This window comes from Anser cygnoides, chromosome 2 (genome assembly GCF_040182565.1).
Source record: "Anser cygnoides isolate HZ-2024a breed goose chromosome 2, Taihu_goose_T2T_genome, whole genome shotgun sequence".
NCBI lineage: Eukaryota > Metazoa > Chordata > Aves > Anseriformes > Anatidae > Anser > Anser cygnoides.
Window position 1 is genome coordinate 162365252 of NC_089874.1, and position 22206 is coordinate 162387457.

The 22206-nt window shown below is 53.1% G+C and overlaps 1 protein-coding gene across 2 annotated transcripts in view; it reads right to left on the reverse strand.

Moving 5' to 3' along the window:
* Window positions 1-22206, reverse strand: part of ZC3H3 (zinc finger CCCH-type containing 3) — a 137300-nt gene that overhangs the window by 43464 nt on the left and 71630 nt on the right. For both annotated transcript variants that reach the window (XM_066990810.1, XM_066990809.1), the window contains exon 5: window positions 3667-3860. In XM_066990810.1, the coding sequence (XP_066846911.1) occupies window positions 3667-3860 (194 nt within the window). The remainder of the gene's footprint in view (window positions 1-3666; window positions 3861-22206) is intronic.

Here is a 22206-nt window from a genome sequence, read left to right on the forward strand (position 1 = left end):
GCTTCAGGCGTCTCGTTATTAGCGAGGCACGCTCAATTAATGAAGCGTTTTCGGCGCCGTTGCGTGACCGGCTCGGCGGAGGCGTGCGAGGAGCTTGGAGCATCTCCCGAGCTCTGCACGCCCCGCTCCTCGAGGAGACCCGGGTCCCAAAGCCGAGGGACTGAGCTAAAAGGGGACGAGGATTGAGCAGTCCTCAAACCGAGGGGGTTGAGCTCAAAAGGGGCCAAGGGACTGAGCGGCTGGATAATCCCAAAACCAAAGGGCTGAGCTCAAAAGGAGCCGAGGGAGCGAGCAATCCCGAACCTGAGGGTTTGAGCTTGAAGGAGCCGAGGGATCGAGCAATTACAAAGGCAAGTGACTGAGCTCAGAAGGGACCAAGGGATTCATGAATCCCAAAATCAAGCAATCGAATTAAAAGGGGACAAACAATCCCAGCCCCAAGGGATTGAAGGGATTGAGCTCTAGTGGGACATGGGATTAAGCAATCCCAGCCCCAAGGGATGCCCGTGACACGGAGGGCGCATCCTTCCCGCGAGCCCCCGGCACCGTCGCCGGCTCGACAGCAGCGCTGAGCATTTTGCCACCTGCGCAAATGCAGAAAGGGCATTTCTGCGGCGCTCAGCACTTCTCAAATTAGTTGGTAAAAAGGAGCCGAGAGTGCACTTTTCTCAGACACGTGCCTCCCTGCATCAGAGCCTGTGTAGGGCTGTTTTCCCCCCTCCTTTTACCAAGATCCCCTATCGCATCTGAAATCCCCTTTACCAGCCGCCAGTGGGGATGTCGCCGAGCTCCTCACCCTGCCACGAAGCAGAATGGGGAAACTGAGGCAGGAACGGCTGTTACACACCAGGATGGAGGGAGGGAACGTGCTGAGATTGGGGGAAAGGCCCCCCAGCCCCGCAGGGTTGAACTCAGCCGTGAGTTTCAGAAACAATTCGCCCTCCTGCTGTCACAGGCTGCATTAGGGGGCACGTGGCGAGAACCTAAAGCTCCTCTTAAACCTCCACCGCTGGGAGCTCAGCCATCATGGGAGAAGACAGGGATCTTTAAGCCTTCCGAGTTTATAAAAAATACACCAATCCAAAAAAAAAAAAATAAAAATGAAAGCCACCAACGAATACGACCTTACCACCGGAGGAGCTGCCGAGGTCTGGCTGACAGCCACGAGCATCCCTCCAGCAGGCAGAGCCCAGTGTCCTGACGGCCACCAGCACCGTGAGCACGAGCTGCTGCCTTTCCCAAGCATCTGTCGGAGTCACGTAGGGGAAGATTTCCCCACGGGAAGCATCTGGATGCTGCTGAAAACCCGCTGGAGCGAGCCCACGTCGCGGGCTGCAATAGCTCTGCCCCCCCCCGGCCGCAGCTCGCGCCCCGAGTGGGCTCAGGCCTATGTCAAACCTTCATTTTTTTCCTTCTGCTTTCAGTCTGCTCTCTGCTTGCTTATTTATCACTCCCCCTCGCAGATTTACCGTCGAAATGCGGTGTTGCCAGGATTTTCCCCGATTCCCTTTCCCCGATTTCACGGAAATCCATCACGTGCCCAAACAACGCCGTAGCGGTTGCGGAAAGAACTGAAGGGAAGGTTTGTTGCCAGCAAGGAAACCTGCTAAATTTGGTTCGCTTAATTAAAGCCACATCTAATTGCGATGTATCGAGCGCTTGCTGCGCCATCCTGCTGTCACGTTTCCTAATATTTCCGCACAGTGAGAAATGCATCCTGGCAAAAACCGCTAAAACACAGGCACGGGGCTTTCCTCACGGACGTCTCCAGGGGCCGGTGCTCCCCAGACCGGAGCCCCGGCACCGATCCCGCATCCCACGGGCACCGGTTCGGGAGCTTTATGGCGTTTCTGATCGTAGCTGGAGCTCGAAAAGACAAAATACCAGCCCAATCAATTCGGGCGAGCAGCGGAATTATATCTCCCTGTAAGCAAACTCCAAGCTGTTAAATCGTCAGGAGCCTTTCCCACCTCTCCGCTACCCCGCCACGCAGCGTCTGGCACCGGTCTGGCTCCAACCCTCTCCCAGAAATCCCACTTTAGGCTGGTGTTTTTCTGCCAGAAACAGAAATGTTTCTCATTTCTCCAGCCCGGAACTGGATATTCATGGGCAGGCTGAAACCCTCAGCCTTTGCTGAGTTCCCTAAGCACGAATTTGCCGTTTCCAGGTGGCTAGGCAGATTTAGAGACTTCTTCACTTAGATAAATGAAAAAAAAACAACCAACACCAACAAAAAGAAACAGTTCAGAACAAGGGTTTTAAACAGGAGATGTGCAAGATCTGTGCTTGGGAAGGGCTTCCTACAAAAGGTCTCACCTCCATTAAAAGGCTTCCCATTTTTTCATGCCGTTTCCCCCATTTCCTACAATTGCTGTGAATTTAACACATCCCCTGGCAGCACGTGGAAACCTCCAGGAGCAGTGCCTGGTCCCATGGAAAGGCAGCAGGAGTTCAGGGATTCGGACACTTCGGAAAATCCCATCCCAAAGCTCGTGAAAAAAACAAAACAGACATCGCTGACCCCAGGCTTCGCTTGGTCCACGACCAAGCGAGATTTACGGAGCCGTTTTCCAAGGCTCCCAAGGCTGATCCTCGCCCACCCTCCTCCGGACTCAGCCCCAAAGCCGAGCTCACAGGCAGCAGGATCGCAGACTCCAGAAGAAGCCATACGGGTATATTTTCTCTCCCACACCCCTTACCGGCCACGGGTGAGCATCGGGGGAGTTATTTACTCTTTGTTGCCCTTCGCTCTTAATTTATTTCACGGTTTCCAACCTTGCCGGAGCTGCTCAGTTCTCCTGCTGACGACATTTTTATTTCCCCTCCCTCCCTATCCTGCTTTTTGTGGGTTTGTTTGATGGAACCGGTATCCAGGGGGTGCCAGGAATAACCCAGGAATAACCAGTTCGGGAGCAAAACTGTTTGACCCCAAAGAGAAACTCAAAAACCACTTTAGGAGCAGCTCAAAAACCTGGTCCTGCCTGAGAGCTGCACTTGAGTCTCAAGTACCGGGGGAGCTAAAAGACAAATTGAAGCTAAATGGAAAGCCAGGAACTGTGTCGAAACGCCTGTTCCATCCACAGAACGACCCTCCCGGCTTTCTTAGGTCAATATTGAACGGGATTTGATGAGCATATCAAATATGTTTAACCTCGTGGTGCCATTTCAAGTTGCTCAAGACTTAGCAATCCTCGCTGTGGTTGGAGAAAGAAAGCGTTAACAGGGTGTCTCTAAACCTGGCGCACCCTGAGTTAAAGAAAAACTATATTGTCTTAACTCTTTCCTAAAGCTTTTGTTTCTTTTGCATTACTTTCTTGCCACAAACAGCTGGGGGATGCCCCGTGGCAGCGACGGGATGCCCAACGCCGTTGGGTCGGAGCTGTGCAAGCCCTGCGCTCCGCCACCCAGCCGTGCTCAGCAAGCCAGGTGCTGCAAGAACTCCGAGCAACAAAACTCGGGATTTCGCTTTCTAAAAAGCTTTTTTTTTTCCCCAAAAAACTTCTCGGCGAGAGGCGGATCCCTTCCCACGGGCGTTGCAGCGAACCACGGGAAGGCGACGAGCCGCAGACGCGCAGCCTGGGGACGAGCGGCTAAAAGCCAACGTCGGCACGAAGCCGGGGCCCCGCCGGTTTTCGGTGCGCACCAGGAGAAATTCTCGCTGCTCACCTGCTCTGCCGGGGCTCTTGGTGCTCAGGTCCCTGCCCCGGCCGGGGGTGCTGGACGTCTTGGAGAGCTTGTTGGCCGACACGCGGTACATCACCCCTCCGATGCAGCGATAGCCTTTGCTCCTCCAGCCCTGGGGCACGGGCTGGGACTTGCTGCCCTGCGGCGAGGGGCGCACTTGGTTTAACAGCGGGGACCTGTAAGAAAGGGATAAAGGCACGGTGAGCACCAGCTCGGGAAGGTAGCACGAGGAGCTGAGAACAAGCACGATGCCCCCATCCCACTGCGCGGACACCTCCTGGCTTTCAGCTCCAGCAGCAATGAGAAAAGAGAAAGGAAGGTGTGGTGGCAGCCCCCCAGGGGAATCGGCGGCGTGGGACCTTCCTGGAGCTTAGCCAAGCTTCATGGAGCTCCAAAGGCTTGGATGGTTTTACAGCCTCCCCTCCAAGCCCGGCTCTTGTAGGGTTTTTACCACGTCCTTGCATGGGATGAGCTGCCGGAGAGTGCTGCTCATCCCCGTTTAACGTCTGGAGGGGATGCTGGGACCCAAATCGGACCCTGGCAGCACCTGGGAACCTTCTCCAGCCCCGCAGGTCCCCGTCACACCACCAAGGGGACGCGTTCCTCCTCCCAGCTCCGCAGCGACGGGGCAGGAGCTGTGCTACGGCCACGCTTTTTAGTGTCACCAGGACATTACCGTCACCACGATGTGCTCGGGCTGTCCCCAACGGGCAAAGGACAGCTTTAGGAATTTCCCAAGCGTCACCCTGGGGACAAATCCCTCCCGGACGGGCTCCTCCGCCCCCGAAAACCCCAAACCCGTTTCCCCGCACGATGCCTCCCGATCCGCAGGAATCCCCCCCCCCCAGCTCACTGCGGTACAGATGCCGTTATGCAAACAGAGCCGCTGCAGCCGAATCAAATCTACGCCGATATCAGTCGTCTTAACCATTTAGCGCTAATCCAAACAGTAATTTGTTTATGCAAATTAGAGCTCTAATTTTGTATTAGCACAAACTATGCTCATAATGCTATTAGCGGAACGTATATAAAGCGCGCATTACCAGCGACTATCTGTAAATTAAGGGCCGCTATCCTATCAGCAGAATGCAAACCCCGGAGAGCATTACCTTCAAATGAACATGTGCTGCAAAGAGAAAGGGAATTGTAAAATGTAATAGTTACATTTCTTGGTGCTTAGTGTGACAGCCGATTCATTTAATAGGGCTGTTGCCACTGGCTACCAAGCGCGGCGAATTCCTGCCAGGCGGCGCGGAGGGGATGGGGACCTCGCCGAGCGGCGCTGGGCTGCGCCCGGTGCAGGCTGCTCGGGGCTCGGTCCCTGGGAAACCCCTAACCTCGCTCCAGAGATGAGCGCCGAGCTTGAAATTTTGCAAAAGCAGCAGGAGAAGGCGGCACCGCAAAGCTGAGATCGCGCACAGCGCGGCCGCGGCTGCGCCGCTCTCTGAAAATCCCGAGGGCTTCCCCCAGCTCCCCACGTCCCCAGAGTTGCAACTCGCCAGCTCGCAGCAAACCTCGGCACACCCCAGCCCGTGTAGACCCCAGAAAGTTCTCCCTCGAGAAGCTCGCACACATCTCACAGAGGTCATCCTGCGGCATATCGTGCATGCCGACCCCTCCGAGCCCCTGCAGCCTTCCCGAGGGAAGAGGAGGCACGGGATGCTCGGTGCCGATGGATTTTGCGCTCCTGTTCTGCGTGCCATGGAGCTACAAGCATCGCTCCCCTACAGATCTGCACCCCTGTGCTGCTGACGCGGGTACATCGGGTCCTGGCGAGGCGGTTTTGGCGTTAGCTCCCTGTAAAAAAATCAGCATCCTGTAAAAAAATTCATTTCAGCTCTCTGCAGCCCACCAACAAAGTACGTTGAAAGGTCTCGTGTACAGGGAGACGCTGCGAGCAACCAGAGCATCTCCCACGCCGGGTGCCTCGCACACCAAGCGCAAAACTCCGCTGAAAGACATTTGTCTAAAAAACCTGGAATGTGGCTCAAAAGTGACCCTCTGCGGGCCACTGCCATGACTCACGGGTGTGCTGCAAACCTGGATTTGGGTAGAAACAGAGCATTTGCTTGCTCAGAAAGATCCGGCTGTATCCCCTAATCCCCGCACGCACGCCGCATTAGGGGAACGGTTAGCGACACGAGATTTATTTCCTTCGATTTCAACCCAGAAAACACAGCATGACACCAAGAAAACCCTACCGATGGAGACACAGAGCCCAGATGTTACCATATCGCTCCAGTCCCGGAGCGTTCAACGTTTCCTTTTAGCCCTTTATAGGGGAGGGAAAAAGCCCCGCTCCCATCCCTGCTTGGCAGGAGCGAGGCAGGGATTTCGTGCCATGCCCAGGGCGTGTGGATTTTGCAGTGCTTTGCTGTCCAGAAAATGCCCCCGTCTCACTAAAAGCCCCACTACACCAGGGCAGCCCCCGTGACGGGCAAACATCCCGGCCCATCGCTCGATGCTTCTCTCCTGTTGCATTTCCAGTGCCGTTTTCTGCCTCGGGGTCTGCAAAAGATAACTCAAAGCCATGCTGCTATGCCCAGCGCGCTTCTCTGAAAAAAAAACCACATCATCGGGATGCAAAATAAAAGGCTGGGGAAAAACCCTCCTGGTTTAAGCAGCAGCTCAGAGCCGGGGCGGCTGCAGCTGTAGAGCATCAGCCGCCGTTCCCGCTGCTCCCCCCGATCCTCCAGATATTTATTTTCTCACTTTTCCGTGCTCACTCGAACCGCTCAAGTGGCTGCACGCCGCCGCAGCGGCCCCCGTTAGGAAGTCACCGTTTCTCGAGAGTTATTACCCGGTGGCATCTGACCCCTCCTATGTGAGCAGAGAGCGAGCAGGGAGCCGCTGTCGACAAACACCAAGCAGCAAGAGCTGCAGATTATAAAACACTTGATGCTTTTTAAATCAATATTAAATAAAAAGAGGAAAAAAAAGCAACAAGCCAGCCCACGGGGAGCAGAGCGGCGATGCGCACAGCAGGACCGTGGGTCCCATGTCTCTCCCTGCAGAGGATTTTCAGGATTTCTGCAGCTGAAGGCATTGCCTTCACCCAGACCTCCTCCAATTTGCATTTTTGAGGGAGAAAAAGCATCTGTGAGTCCCAGTGGACCAAGACCTGACCCCACGGGAGGCTTGGCCACCTCCGCTTCCACCCTCCGGCTGATGGGGCATCAGTGCGGGGACTGCCCTGGCACCCCCTGGTTCTTCACTTGGAAACTCAGTGCTAAGAAGTCAAAAAGTTAACAGAGAGAAGGAAAAAAAAAATATAGAAAGAGAAAAAAACTCTCAAAAGGAGTTGTAATCTGCTCCAGTAACCTTTACAGCTGTTTCCCCTGCTGGAGACAGACAGACGGAGGGAAAGGCGCCAGGAGGTTGCAGCACTGCTTCAGCAGTTTTATTGTCCGTCCTCGCCCTGCTTGCAAAAGATACAGCCCAAACCTTTGCGGGGAGAGCTCCCAAACCCCACAGCACCCCCAGACTGGGTATAGTGTCCCCTCAAATCCCCTGGCCCTACTCACACCATGCGAGCGCACAGCAGAGGAGATGCCACGGTCCTGGAGATGCTTCGCGGGGACTTTCGGCTGCTGAACGCGCACGTTAGGGTGAGCTCTGGCCGCTTGTGGTATTTACCTCCAGAAACCCTAGGACATTCAGAACTGAAGGTGAAATATGTTCTGTAAAGAAACCTCGCTGGGTAACCTCTGCCCACACAGAAGAATGGGGAAAGGGAATTGGCCAAGCAGACGAAAAGCCGCGACCCCTTCAGGTGCTGCTCGCCCACGGTGATATAGCCCCAACATCCTCGCGCTGCCAGCATCACCTTCGCCCGCCTGCGGTGACACCTCGACCTGGGGACAGCCACCGCCGGGCCAGGAGAAGGGGACGAGGCCTCCAACGGAGGGCAAGGAGCCTGGTGAAACCCCTCGTCGCTTTTCATCCCCGGCGGTGTCACGGCACTCCGCTGAATTGTTACCCTAATGGAAAGGACGGCCTTTGGAAATGAACTGTATTGAGAAGAGAGGATAAAATTAATGAGATAATAGCCAGGCCAAGGACCTGAAGAATACGCCGGCCCTCGACACGAAGGGCTTGTAATTCCCTTTCTGCAGCACAAGCCCTCGGATCTAAAGAGTTCTCCCGTCCATCCAGAAGACCCGCTCCGGCAGGAAATTTCATTAACGCTGGAAAATAGGAAAGGTATTAAGCGTGGATAATGAAGGCCAGAGTGTGAACAGTGCCTTAAGATAGTCTTCTTTCTAGCCTTTGTAATGGGAGGCATGAACTTTCCCTTCAAATCCATTTCTAATCCATTTGAAATACTACAGCAAATTATCTTCCCTTCAGCCCGAAAGCGGCCAGCCAATTTACTCCGAATAGAAGTGACAATGCTACAGAATTTATCGCCATAACCTTGACTACACAAGGTTGAGGGTTGTCTTTCCCCCACCCCGGGGTGGACAGGGGAATGAAAATTTTTAATGAAAAGGGGGTAGAGGGACACTATAAAAATGTTTTAAAACAGCGTAGCAGCTGTTGGAGGTCCAGCGCCCACACCAGGGCCAGGCTCGATGGCGAAATCTCAGCACCTACACTAAAAATGTTACGGGTTCAGGTCCCGGGCTAATAAAGCTCTCTGCAGTTGGAGATTTGGGCTCTTCCATGCACCCCTCGAAGCAGCAGCAACTTTGATCGAGTCCGACGATTTCACACAACCTCTTCCCAAATGCCCGTCTTGACCAAGCCTTGACTTTCTTCTTCTCTTTGCTGTGGTTAAACACCCAGCGTCTTCTTCATGGCTCTTCTGCAAGACTTTCCAAGTGCTCTGAAGCCATTTCTCATTTCTTCCCACAGAGCAGCAAGCCCAAAGTGAGAACTGGACCAAATGAAGGAGAAAAGGGCTCAGCCAGGCAACGGGGACCCAATGGCCAGCGGCTGCGCAGCTTCTAAACACGGCAAAACTGCTGAAAATGGAACAAAACCGCCAAAAACTTCATCCAGGAGCCAGCAGATGACACTACTGAAATGTACTTCTCTTAGATAAAGGCCAATAAAAGAAAAAAGGGAGATCTCCAAGCCGAAATCTTGGGAAAGAAGGGTTAGCAACAAGGACAGTTCACCTCGGAGCGCGGCGGATGCTCAGGTTTAACACCCACGTGCAAGCAGGGACAAGAACATCTCATCCAAACCCCCACAACCACGCACAAACCCACCTGGATTTGAAACACCAAAATGCCTGATGCATACGAAATCTAATACAAAACTGAGAGCAGGGTAAGAGCATCCCGACGGCGTTTAAACCAGCTGAAACGGAGAGGATTTCTTGGAGCTAACGGCAATACACGTGCCTCTTAGAAGATGGTTTTCTTTTACTTCTGGATATCTTCTTTAGGCTTAGCTTATTTTTATTTATTTATTTTTTAAAGTAATCCTTACATAGTAAGAAATCGCATTTGCATGCTGGCATTTGATTCCCGAGGAAAGAGCGGATCACACGGGGGCCGGGCGCGCTCCAGGGCCAGGCGAGGCAGGAGGAGCAAAGCACTGATCTGGGAGAAATGGTGGAAAAAAACACAGGACCCTTGCTCTTTAGCACACAGCAGAACAAAACACGGGATTTAGGCTCCAAGTGCTCTTCAAACATGCCTCTAAGCTTCAACGGCATTCCCCTTTGGAAGCCGCCCCCATCACCCGCAACATCTCTATCCCCAGCTGCCCACTGCTCGAGTACCTGCTCAAATCTGCAGGGAAAAACAAGTGATTCCATTGAAATGTTTGATTTTCATAATGTTATCAACATTATTGCTTCCTTCTTAGAAGTAGAAATGTGAATACTCAAATAAATGCTTCCTACTTCAAGACCTAACTTATAAAAAGAACCTGATGTGGGTTATTCAGATAATTCAGTTCAAGAACGAATATTTGAGGTTGAAAAAGTGACTGCAAATTGAAAGGAAGAAAAGCACACGTCTTCTTCCAGTATACAAACAAATCCAAAATCCACTAGCTTTCAAATCATAGTTACTGGCAACACTCTAATTAATCAGTAAACAAATCTCTATTTTTAACAACCAGTTCTCATTAGGAAATTTGTGCTCAGAAGCTCAGGTCGGCTTCCCGTGCATCCAGCACATTTCAGGTAACCCAAGGAACACTGAAAAACTCCTTGGGTTCAGCTGAATCGAACCTGAATTTCCATTCACATGCAGCTCAATGATAATCTCAAGAAAAAATAATCCAGCACAGATCTCATTTACCATTTCCAAACCCTGAGAAAAATTACGAACCTCGATGAGTGCCTATTAAGCCACATAATTGCCTAAATAAAGATGTACCCACCTAATAAATCTTCCTGACTTGGGAAGGAAAAATAGTTGCACATATATGATAACGGTTCTCAACCACAAGAGTAGGGATTCCTCCAGAAACACAGCTGGGGAATAAAGACGCGGAACAAACCCAGATGATTTTAAACCAAGGGTTTCCATCTCGTGGATTTCAATCCTGATTAACCTCAGCAATTAAATCAGCGTGAGCTGCAACGGTGCCACACAGTCACAGGCGAAGAAGGGTTGACACAACGGGGCTGCCAGCAGCTCCCTGCGAGCCACCAGGACCATCTGCAAACCACACAATTGTTTAATATTTTCTCCATCTATCTAAAAGCTTCGGGCTTCCACCGCGTGCTGTTGCCAATGCTATTATCAAAGCTATCTGACTGGATTTCTTCTTCGCAGTTCAACCCGTGACTTAATCCTGCAATCAAAACCATCGCAGTCACTTTTACGTCTGCATGGTGTAGAAGAAACATTTGATTATACCTGCAATGCGGGGCCGTTGGTGGTTTTTTTTTGTTTGTTTTGTTTTTCGTGGTTTCCCCATCTTCCACATGTCCTAGGTGTGGAACCTCCTCCAAGCCCTTGCACAAGCTGGGGAAGCTCCCTCCTCAAAAAATATCACTCCAAAAGTCCAGGGGACAAAACTATTATTCTTGTGTCTTCCCAAAGGGCTGTAAAACTTAGGGCCAAGCTCATGCTAAACTGACGGGAATACTTGCAAGAGTTGAGTCTTTTACAGCGTTTCACCCAAAATGAAGTTAAGACTGGAGCAACCACGTTGATCCTCGTTGCAAAGACCGGACCGAGCCATGGGACGGCGAGCGACGTTTCGGAGCCAGCAGCAGAGTGCAGGCACTGGGGCAGCATCGGCAAGAGCCAGCGCTTCAGGAACTAAAAGTTTTGAGGATGGAGGTGGGAGGAAACGCCGAGCCCGAAGCCTCCATCCCCAGGAGCCATCCGGTAACTGGGGAGCAGCTCCAGATAGAGGCGGTGATGGTGTGAACCAAGGAAGCCTTCATTCTGGGCTGGGAATGGCTGATGGGAGAAGCGAAGAAGCACCAGACGTTATTTGGGGCTCCTCACCTGTTCCCAGCATCAGCCTCTGCTTCTTTTTTCCCCCATCCTTTCCTCTGGACCCCAAGCCCATCAGCTCACCCTGCGGCCAGTCTGGGGACAGACCCACAACCATGAGCAGCCAACACAAGCTCCCTCCTCACCAACCCCAATGTCACCCCAAGCACTCAGCAGCAGCTCCCTCTGGGCTGCAAAACTCATCCAAAACCTCATATTTTGGCCAATATTTTAAATACGTCATGTTTTCGCTCCAGCAAGAGCCACGCTGGTCTTCCCTCACCACCCACACGGCTTGGGAAAAGAGGCAGAAACATGCCCAACACCATAAATCCTGCTCCAAGATGGGGATTAAAAACTGGAGCATTAGGCCTGTAAAAAAGCCTAATTAAGGCTGCAGAAGCAGATACAGTTTGGGCTCCACGTGATCCACGGGCAAGCCAGGAGCTGGCTCATGCCCTCCCTTCCCCAGGAGATCCGAGCAGGAGCAGAGAGAAGTCCTGCACTGCCCCTTCTCCGGAGCCTTGGTTGGCCACACACCGTAATCCCACTGGATTTATTCCCATTTCTCTCTCAAATGCCTTTCAGTTCCACCTTCCCTTTCAGTTCCACCTTCCCTTTCATTTCTCTGCAGCTCCCAGAATAAAAAATCACAGCCAAGGCACGCCGGGCACGCTGCCTTGGCCGCACAGCAAGGGAAAGCCAGGAGCCAGGGAAGGCGCTTAAATCACTCCAGGATCTCACAAAACACAGAGAAGATACTGTTATCGCCTTCAAGGAGCTTATCGCCGTGTTAGGGACTGCTCTTCTCCCTGCCCCAAATCACTCCTGTGTGCTAAATGGCTGCTATTGTTTGCAGCCCCATTCATCCCTGCACAAAAGATAAAGAGCGTGGAGAGCGGAGGAAAGCATCTGCCCTCGGTGCTGCTGTGCTTAGGGATGGGCAGGGAAAGCAGGGATGGATCAGACCCTTTTAGGGCAGTTTGGTTGTGGTCAAAGAGGGTTTGAGCCAGAGTGCCGGGAGGGCAGCCTGAAGAGCATCAAATCCTCGCTGTCATAGGGCTCACACCGCGCTCCCATATCCCAGTTACCCAAAGCCTGTTCCCTTGCTCCTCCGGGCAAGCAGGGCGGTGGGATGCTCGTTCAGAGGAGGTGAAGATGGGAGTCACAGCCCCAAAAAGGGCAGCACGGGTCCTCGTGAGTACGTTTGCTCCTGTGGCTTCACTGAGCTATAGGCCGGGCAGCGGGGAGCAACTGAAACCAAGAGCTCTGGGCCGGGAGCAGGTCCGTGCACGGCCATCTCCTTCTCCGAACATCCTCCTGTAAGAGCAAACTATGATCAAGGTGAAACCTGGGGCAATCAAGAGAGATTTTAACAAACACAGAACAAAGGTTTGCTGCTCAACTAACCAAGGAAACCAAACAAGAGCATCCTGCACTCCTGCCACCAACCCTAGATCTCTTTGAGACACCAGCGGGAGACTCCGCAAGGGAGCACGCAAACCACAACAAAACCAACGGCTTCAAGCCACGGAGGATCATCGCCTCCTCTTTGAAAGAGGTGTAAAAATCCCAGCTTCGGTTAAATTGGCCCAAAAGCCTGTGTAGAGCAACCTCAGACAGATGACAGAGACATGGTTTAGTGGTATAGTGATAGGGATGTGGTTTAGCCGTTGGTAGTAGGGTGCTGGTTGGACCAGATGAGCTTGGAGGTCTTTTCACAACCTCAATGATTCTAGGATTTGGGATCGTAGAATCATTATATGGGCCATATCTCACCGCAGGCAAAGCCTCACCCAACGTCTCACCCCCTTTTTTCAATGGAAGAGCAAAGCAAGAGCTGGCAGGCTCAGCGCTGACGTCTACCCCGAGGCTGTATCCACTTCGGGTATCGCTTGTTGGTCAATAACCGCCAAAGAGCACCGGAGAGGTTAATGGCTTGAGCAGCAAAAAAACAAATTGAAAGGAGCAAATAACCTTTAATGTCCCGTGACATGTTCAGCCTCCCAACGACTGCATTTCCTCTCCAGACCCTTCATTTTCAACTATTATGCAAGACAGCGGCATGTCAACAGGCTTTCTACTGCCTCGGCAATCTCCGGGCCGTTATTCGTGCTCCCGGCGGTGTCACACACATCCTGAACTGTGTATTCAGGCAATTTATGGTAATGTTGCAAACTGCCTTTAGGACGGGTCCATTCTCATTTATAAACACATTAAAATTCTTGGAAAACACTTCTACCCAGCAGCACGCCCCTTCCCAGTGCTGGCAGGCCAGGGGACAGGCTGGGAGGGACTCCAGGTGAGTTGTTTTATACCTTTTTTAGCGTTTCCCCCATGCAAAGCAGGACACCACGCTACATAAATCATAGAATATCCCAAGTTGGAAGTGACCCAAATGGGGGGCACTGTGTCTGCCCCCACCCCATCTCCATTCCCCCAGCGCTGGAGCTCGGCAGTCTCAAGTTGTTTTATTTCCTCTCTCTGCGGGCTGGAAGGAAAGAAGTATTCCTGCCTTAAAGAACCTGCAGCGGATGGACAGGACGGGATAGGAAGACAAGAAGAAGAAAAACCCATCGGGATGACGACGGAAGGTGGTCCAAGCATGACAACCTCCTACCCTGCAAACGCAGCAGAGCATCAGACAAGGGGATATGAAAAGAGGGGCAGCTAACGATGCCGGGAAGGACCAAGGCACCCATGGGTGGGATGTTTCGGAAGCTGATCCAGGCACAGCGTCCATCACCCAAATCCCAACCCACCGCGAGCAGGGCGGCTCCGAGCTGATCCCGCAGAGCCCCCTGGTAGAGCCGGAGGGGATTACTGCAGACGGATATCGACTGAGGGCTTAATTACTCGGGGATAACAAGAGAGTTCTGTTAAATTTGAAAGCGTCGCTAATGCCAAGAGTTTAATTGGCATCTCCTTTTCTAATGTAACTGGAATTGAGCGATCAGCTGCTGGTGACAGAGGGACAAGCGAAAAGCCCTCGCCTGTTACGGGCACAGACCTATTTTAAGATCAAACACCTTACCGGATGCATCAAAAGCTCCGTCCCTACAACAAAGCTAAATAAGATTTCACTGAGGCACTGGGGTCATCGTGGCCTTCGCACAAGGATGAATTTCACCCCTGGTGTGCAATCACGAGTGTCTCTGCTCCAGGACCAGCTTTTCCTTGAGATGTGAGGCATTTACGGAGCGCCACGGCTCTTCCCTTCCCAATTGCAAGGACGGAAGAAGGGAGAGGATTGCCCAAGATCACTGCGGGTTCTCCGTCCGCTCTGTACAAGAGTACGGACCTACATCTGAGTAAAGCAGGCCTAAAATCACTTCTGGCCTTTCTTCTAAGCCTTACGACTTGCTACACCTCCAAAGCACCAGGAACTGGCCAAAGCCACCCCGACGTCCTGGTGGCCCCTTCGTATCACACATACCTTGTGGGAGATATTGTTCCACCCAAGAGCTGGACTCGATGATCCTTGTGGGTCGCTTCCAACTCGGATATTCTACGATTCTGATTCATTCCTTGCCACAAACCCTTCTTCTAGACCCGTGACCAGGTTTCCGTCCGGCTTTTCCTCCTGCCCTGTCCACATCCCCATCACATCACCTCGCCCGTGCGAAGGTGCCCGGCTCCGCCAGCTAAATGCATCTTTGCAGAGCTGCCAGCAGGACAATATTACTCTCGGCAGGATGCCGCCTCTGCCTGTAATTAATGTTTCATCATCATCCCTGAAAGCAAACAGCTGCTGTGGTCTCAATCACTCATCTTCTCGTGGCGCTCGCTCTCCTAAAGGCTGCCTGGCATCACAGGGCCTCTTCTTCTCCGTCTTCACCCACAAATTTTGCCAGGGCCAACAACAGCTCGGTTCACTTTGCAGCCTCCTGGCCAGTGGTGCTCAGCCAAGGCGCCTGCATTCAGACCGTTTGCCAAATTTTGGGTTCGTGGGGATCTGGGCACGGTGCTGCTGGCCGAGGCCACCACCGTGTCTACCGCAGTGACCCCCAGGTTGGACTTTTCTCTCCAGGCATGGATGAAGGGAGGTTTTTGCTGAGTCTGCTGCTCTGCTGGCCTCATAGTTTCTGAAACACCGCCCTGTTAGCACACAACTTCTGTTCCCCTTTATCCTCCATCTCCTCTGCTGTTTCATTTCCGTGTGCTTTAGCTCTTGCACGCCTCTACTCCGGAGCCTCCAGGTGGTTGCAAACCTCCTTCAGAAGTCCTCCTCCCGTCCAACCCCAGCCTAAAGCAGCTCTGCTTGTTCTCAGCTCACCTGAAAGCCCAACTCGAAACCTCCTTGCTTGGCTTCTCTCCAGGACAAGGTCTGATCCCGGCGTCATCGAAGGATCTTCTGAAACGTTTCAAAGTTAAGAAAATTTTCCAGTAAAGTCCTAACACCATAAAAAAACTTCTCCACTGCAACAGTGGCCTGGGGAAAAGACAAAAGGACCACTCTAGAAGACGTGATAGTCCAGATGAAGCTGTTTTCAAGGTAGGTCAACTTTCAGCCTAAAACCCCATGACAGCGTCCCGTTAAACCGCTTAAGCCAAGATTGAGAATGGAAATGCTGACAGCCCCTAATGCACAGCTTTCCAACCCGCTGCTCTAATGCTGCAGCACATCAGTAATTCTGCCAGGAGGACCAGGGGACCATTGTCCCGTTAATTAGATTCCTTTTACCCCCATTAGCTCAGACGATTGGACAAAGTTCATTAGGGTTTAATTCCGATTAGCTGAAACCGAGCTCCCGAGGCAGGCGGGTGTTAGCGGCTTCAGCGCCTGAGCCGCGATGCGCCGATGTCCCAGCCCACGTGGGATGGGACGGGAACACTTCATCCCCCCCAGGCACGATGCTACCACCCTCGGAGATGCTCTAAAACGGGCCGGGAAGCTCACAGACACTCTCCTGCGGAGGCACAGAAGTGGTACTTACTCATCGGCACTGCCTGCTCATCCTGCAGTGAGCAGAGCCTCCTGCACCACCTTCAAAACCCAAAACCCAAATATTTTCTGAAACGCTCAGCCAGATGTGCAGCCCAACCCCAGCCGAGGCTTCCCCTCCTGCCTGCTTCCCAAAAAGCCCCCCAGCGTAATTGCTTTTCCCAGAGACGGCTCTTTTTGAAATGTTCTTTTTTTCTCACGCGGGAAATAATAATAACAGCAGCAGCAGCAGCAAGAGCAGCTGATAGGTTTTAATTAAAGACAACTAATAACTCAGTCGGGCAGCGGGGCTCGATGGCAAGCGGCGCGGCGGGGCTGGACGCGTGGAAGAGGTGAGCTGGGTTGCTGCAGGGAATTTACCCACGTGCCCACCGAGACGTAAGTAGATGCAGAACTGAAAACCAAGCGTCCTGCCGCCGTGTTCGTGTCGCTGCTCCGCCGAACGGGCAGAAAGGAACGGATCCGGCCCCTCTTTCTGGCTCCCCTTCCCATCCACCGCGAAGCGGTGCTGCCCGCAGCTCCTCTGCCCGGTGGTCCCGGGTGGGACGGGGACCGCATCCCAGAGCAGGTCGCTTTGCTAGGGACAGAGAAATGCCCACGCTGCATTTAAAATTCCAGCTAATTCACCTCTTAGGGCACAAAAAATATCGCCTAAGTGCCGCTCCTGTTTTCTTCCCCCGCAAGAGAATCAGGTTTGCTGCCTTCTTAGTGTCCGCAGGAGTAAATCAACTCGTGTTTCTCCTCCAGGCTTAATTCTGTAAATGTCAAGCAGGCACTTGTTAGGTACCCGTGTATGTAGCTGGTATTGGGGCTTTTGGGCACCTTTTAGGAGCCAAACCCCAAAAGTGGGCTCAGGAAGGAACCGGGGCAGCCCCGCCAAACTCCTGGATCTCCTACATGAAACGAGGCCGGCAGTAAATGTATGAATCCAAGCGTTGGCTCTGTCTGTATAAGTACATACCCATACATATTTTATAAACGTGTGCATGCATATTTTATACGTAAACGCACACAACTACACGGATAAAGGATTTAGATCCACTCGGAAGCGAAAGTACAAGAGGTGAAGCCTGAGAGCATCGGGGTATCGGCTGCTCGCTGGGCAGCCGCTCCGAGGAAGCCTGCCTGGGCTCCGTGGACTCTACGAGGTATAAAAATGATTCAAAGGCACCCATCAAGGGGCAGCGTATTGGTTAGCAATACTAATTGCATCGCCTACATTACAAACGATATCGCTCCATTATTAAAGGGTCGGGCCGATTTTATGGGCTCACATCCCTTCAATTGGTATTTCGATCAATGGATGCATTACAAGCTTCCCCTTTAAGAGCCTAATAAACAACAAGATGGAAAGTAAAAATCTCCGTAAAATGACGCTTTTAAAAATCCATTTCGAGGGGAGCTGGTGGTACTTGGCGAAGCAGGCTGCAGCCGTGGAGGGAAGGAGTTCAGGAGGAGAGGGCACGGGAACGTGCCCCGGGCTCCGGGAAGATGGGCTACGTCCTCCCCCACTGAAATTCAGCTCCCAGCGATCCTCGCAGGCTCCGAAAGGAGGCAGAAATCTCACCAGAAATCCCAACATCTGCTATTTGCTCGGACGGACCAAGCAAAGACAATTCCGAGAGCCCCCTTTATCTCGTGCTCGCTGTCGGCTCGCTCTCGCAGGCAGCGGCGTTGGGTTTTTCGGGGAAGTAACAAGGAAAAAGCTCCCGCACGCAGGCATGTAGCAGGACCTTGTTGACAACCCTCGGCAGCTCCGAGCGCGCGCTCGCCGCCTACAAAACCCGCAGTCCCCTCAGATCAGGCCAGAAAAGTGGTACAAGCGATTCCGATTAGCAGGGAAACGGCGCGCTCGGGCGCTGGCCGCTGCGATCGAGCGATGCTCGATGGCATCACCCCAAGCGAGCCCCCCCCGTTCTGCTTCGAGGAGCACTTCCAGTGATGGTTTGTTTTTTTTTTTTTTTCCAATTCGGAGATTTCTCTGCTAGTTAGAGCACTTAAAACAGGCTGCCTGCCGAAAAGGCACGGTCGTTTCATCCTCCCCGGCCGTCAGCGCGCCGCGGCTCAGCGCACTGACAGCTCCATACGTGCCAAGACGTCCCCATCAGCCGACACCTATTTAGGGGGTATCTAGACAAAAAGCACACGTGGTGACCACACAGGATGGGCAGGACGGGCCCTCGATACATCCCCGAGGCGTTCGTGGGACCGGCTGCTGAAGGCGTCCCTCGTGCCCGGCTCGAGAGCATCCCCTGCATGCCTCCCACCAGCACCGAGATGCCCGGAGTTGGGGCTCGGTGGTGGGATTAGGGGGCAAAAGAAAACACTGTGCAAGAAACAAAACGGTGTACACGATGGCTGTGATATTGTTTTGAAAATAAGGGCTCCGGGGGTCCGTACCCACGCAGAGCATCGGATGCAGGATGCACGGACGCAGGTCATCGAGGATTTCTACAGCTCCGAGGTGCCAAAGCCGCCAGCCCGCGATTTCAGCACCCCGAAGCGATGCGTGTTCAACGCGTACAGGGAAAGCCAACAAATTCACTGCCGCTCTCCCATTAAAGCTGAATTAGCCTTCAGCCTCCCCCGCGCCGGACTCGTACAGAGCTGTCTCCCTCTGCTGGCATCAGACCCAGAGCGACTCAGGGCTCCGGAAGAAAAAAAAAAAAAAATGGGGAAAAACTTCACAAATGAACCCAAATCTGGCTCAGGGCTCTGACACAAGCCTGCACAGACACGTTAAGGTGGGATGTGGCTCACGGTCACTCCCGCAGCATCACCGCCTGCCTCTCGACACCCCCCGCCTCTGCGCAGTGGCAGAAAGGGGCAAAAAAATAATTTTCATGGTGAAATCTCTCCATGCAGGGCGTGCCGGCAGCACACAAGCAGTTACGGACTCGGCTCCCCTGCCCTGTTTTACTGCTCCCTGTCCGCTCATCACGAGGATGCTCGGCCACCACCCCGCTCCCAAGACCCCAAAGCTGCTTACCCAAGCTGCTTTCCCTCGATTTACCATCGGGAAATGAAGGTACGGGTTCCCCAAAAGGCCTGGGAGCAAGGGGCACTTTGGGACCCACCTCTGCCCAGACCTCTCCGCCTTCCCTCCTCCCAGATCTCTGCTACAACTCCACGCGGGCTCGCCAACTTTCGGGGGCTCTTCTTTCATTGTTGACTCCTGGACTTACACCAGATCACCCAGTCCACAGCCCAAAAACCCAAAAGGAAGGAGACGAGGGATCGACCACGGGTCACCCAGGAACCAGGGACTCATCTCCAAGCCACCACCGGGGAGGTGCAAGAAGAGGGCACGAGCTATGCTCCCTCTCACTCCCATGAAGGTGAAATTGAACATTTTTCGTTTCCTTTCCCACATCCCAGCGTTTACTTTAATTTATCCATCACGGAAAACCAACCCTGCTTAGGGAGGGGGGGGAACAGACGCTTCACCCCACGCAGCACGAAGCCCAAACCCCAAGGAAGATTTCCTGCTGTGCCATTGCAAAGCACCTCGCTGCTCCTGTCCCCAAAAATGGGCACGGTCCGGACCCCAACGAGAGCCACCACGAGCTGGGAGAGGTCCAGCAGGGGCTGGGGAAGGAGGCAAAGCAGAGCCTGAAGAAGACACGGCGAGATGGCTGTAATTTATACTCTCCTGCCTATACTTTATGGCTTTCTTAATTCGGCTCCTGCTACTATTAATGTAGTTAATGTTGAGATTATATCTATTTTCTGGCGTCAGGCAGTGATTTATTCGAGCCATTTTTCCGGTGCCGGCTCCCACGCTGTTAAATCAAGCGACTTGCCAATTAAGTGCTGACTGGGGAAGTGGATGCAATCTGAACAGATATCTAACCGCAAATTAAACCGGGCCCCTCGTACGCTTCGCGGTGCGCGCGGCCAGCCCGCCCAACCTTGCTGAGCTTGGGGAAAAAGAAAAACAACCTCCAAAACAAAGGGAAAAAGCGCGAAACTTGCAAAAGAGAAGGGGGAAAAAAAAAGAAAAAAGAAAAAAAAGGAGGTTTTTCTCGGCGGGCAGGCTGCCGGCCTGGCCCCACGAGGGTTGTCCCCAAGGGGCAGGGGAGGTGGCAGCGATGCTCCCGGTCGCTGTCACCGGTGCGGAGCAGCCCGGGTGGCCGGATCCCGGTTTGTCCCCAGCAAGGTCCGAGGGTGGTGGCTTGGTGCGGGGCCAGGAGGCTGTCAGCAGCCCTTTTAGCTCATGGCCCCGGCAGCAGGTGACAGCCTGCTCGGGAAGCGTTTGTCACCCACGCTTTGGGGCTCGGGCTCGAGACGAGCCCCGGCTGGTGACGAGCACCAGGCAGAGGAGACGGGCGCGGGGCGGAAAATCGGTACTGGGTGATGCCAGGATGGCTCCGAAACTCACGTTTTGGAAATTCCTTTATTTTGCAGGGCAAAGACGGGAGCTCTCTGACCCGCCAGCACCTCCAGGTCTCCTGGGGCTCGCTCGAGACAAAGCCACCTTCTCGGGTGGGCCAGCAGGAAGGCGAGCCCAGGCACCCGCCTGGGACTCATTTTTGGTGTGAAATCTTAAATATCCCATATCCCCTACCCTGTGATGTGCCACGGTCAGCAACAGCAACGCCCAGGGGGCTCGCGGGGAGACAACGGGCAGCCCAAAAGCTTGGGTGGTCCTGGGGCTGCCCAGCATCTCGGTGGGTTGTGTCACCTGCCCGGGGCTTGGCCGCACGGGGACATGTCACGACAGGGTGGATATGAGCAATATCTGCCCTCTTCTTCCCCCAGATGCTGCAAGGGGAGGGAAACAAAATACCTGTTGTATATCCCCCGCTCTGGAGCATCTTCACAGGCATCCACGTGTGGTCCCAACCTTCAAGAAGGACTCAGCACGGTGCAGAGCAGCACATGCAGAGGGACACAAGGTTGGATTTGGGTAGATAACCTCCAGGAACCTCAAAACCGACTCCCTTGCCCTCCCGGAGAGGCGATGAGGGCTCTCCTGCTTCCTTCTTTATTGTTAAAAACGGTGAGGAGCTGTTGCGGTAACAGCTCGCGGTAAGTGGCGAGCGGTTTTATGCTCCTTGAATACTGAGCAGCCGTTGGAAAATAAATAAAAAATTAAAAGGGGAGGAGAAACCCAAACGTATGGGGTGCCGTAGAAATGCCGCGGATCCCCATGGGAGGGCTGCACCGATGGCCAGGAGTGAAAGCAAGGGCGAGAGCCAACAGGTAGGATGCTGCCGTGCGTCAAAAGCCAGAGCAACCCCCGGGGCCGACCGGAGCGCTCCTTTGCCAGCTGATGAAATTCAAGCTAAGGGAAACACCACCCGGAGCTCCCATCATAAATACTCCATCAACGAGGACAAATGACTTCGCGAGCCGGCGTCGCAATAAAAGGATCGTGTTCCTGGGTGGCACAGCCACGTTAAAGGAAAATCTCCTCTCTGCTACCGAGCTTCGGGAAGCCCAAATCCCTTCCCCGCCACGAGATAAACCACGCCAGGAGAACGCAGAGCAACCCGTACGTTATTTACCATCGTTGCAAGAGTCCGAAACGTTTTACAAAGCAATTAAAGATCCTAAAATGGCTCAAGCCATTGCAACGAGGTCTGGGGAGGTCGGTACCCAATTTCCATCGGTCCCTGGCAGAAGCTGCCTGCCCGGCTCCAAAAATCCCAGAGCATGCCATGTGCTGCGACACCGAAGAGATGTGATACACAACTATCATTATACATAAATAAATTCTTCAAATACTGGCAAAAATACTTTAAGCAGGGCTCCAGAAACCCCTTTTCAAACCGATTTTTTTATCACTGTTACTAAAATACCATACTTTCATCTCCAGCGCGTTCCCAAAAACCCGACAAGCCTCTAAGGGACTCACGCAAAAAAAAATGATGAACTGCCCAGGAACAAACCCACAAACACAAAGGCATTCTGGCAAAGCCATTCGCGGTCATCTTCACTGCAAGGGACTCAATCACGCTGCACCAAACGGGTAAGATCAGCTCCTGACCGCTGCGGGAAGTCGGGCTGGCAAGGCTGAAATACGCACGTAGTCTACAACGGTATCGATTAGTGCAAAGGGAGTTTACTGCTACCCTTAAAAGTGGCCCAAGAGCGGTGTTTAAAGCAGTGTTTAATTATCTAAGCTGGCCGCACGCACAGCAGCGAAGTCTTAGTTCGGTC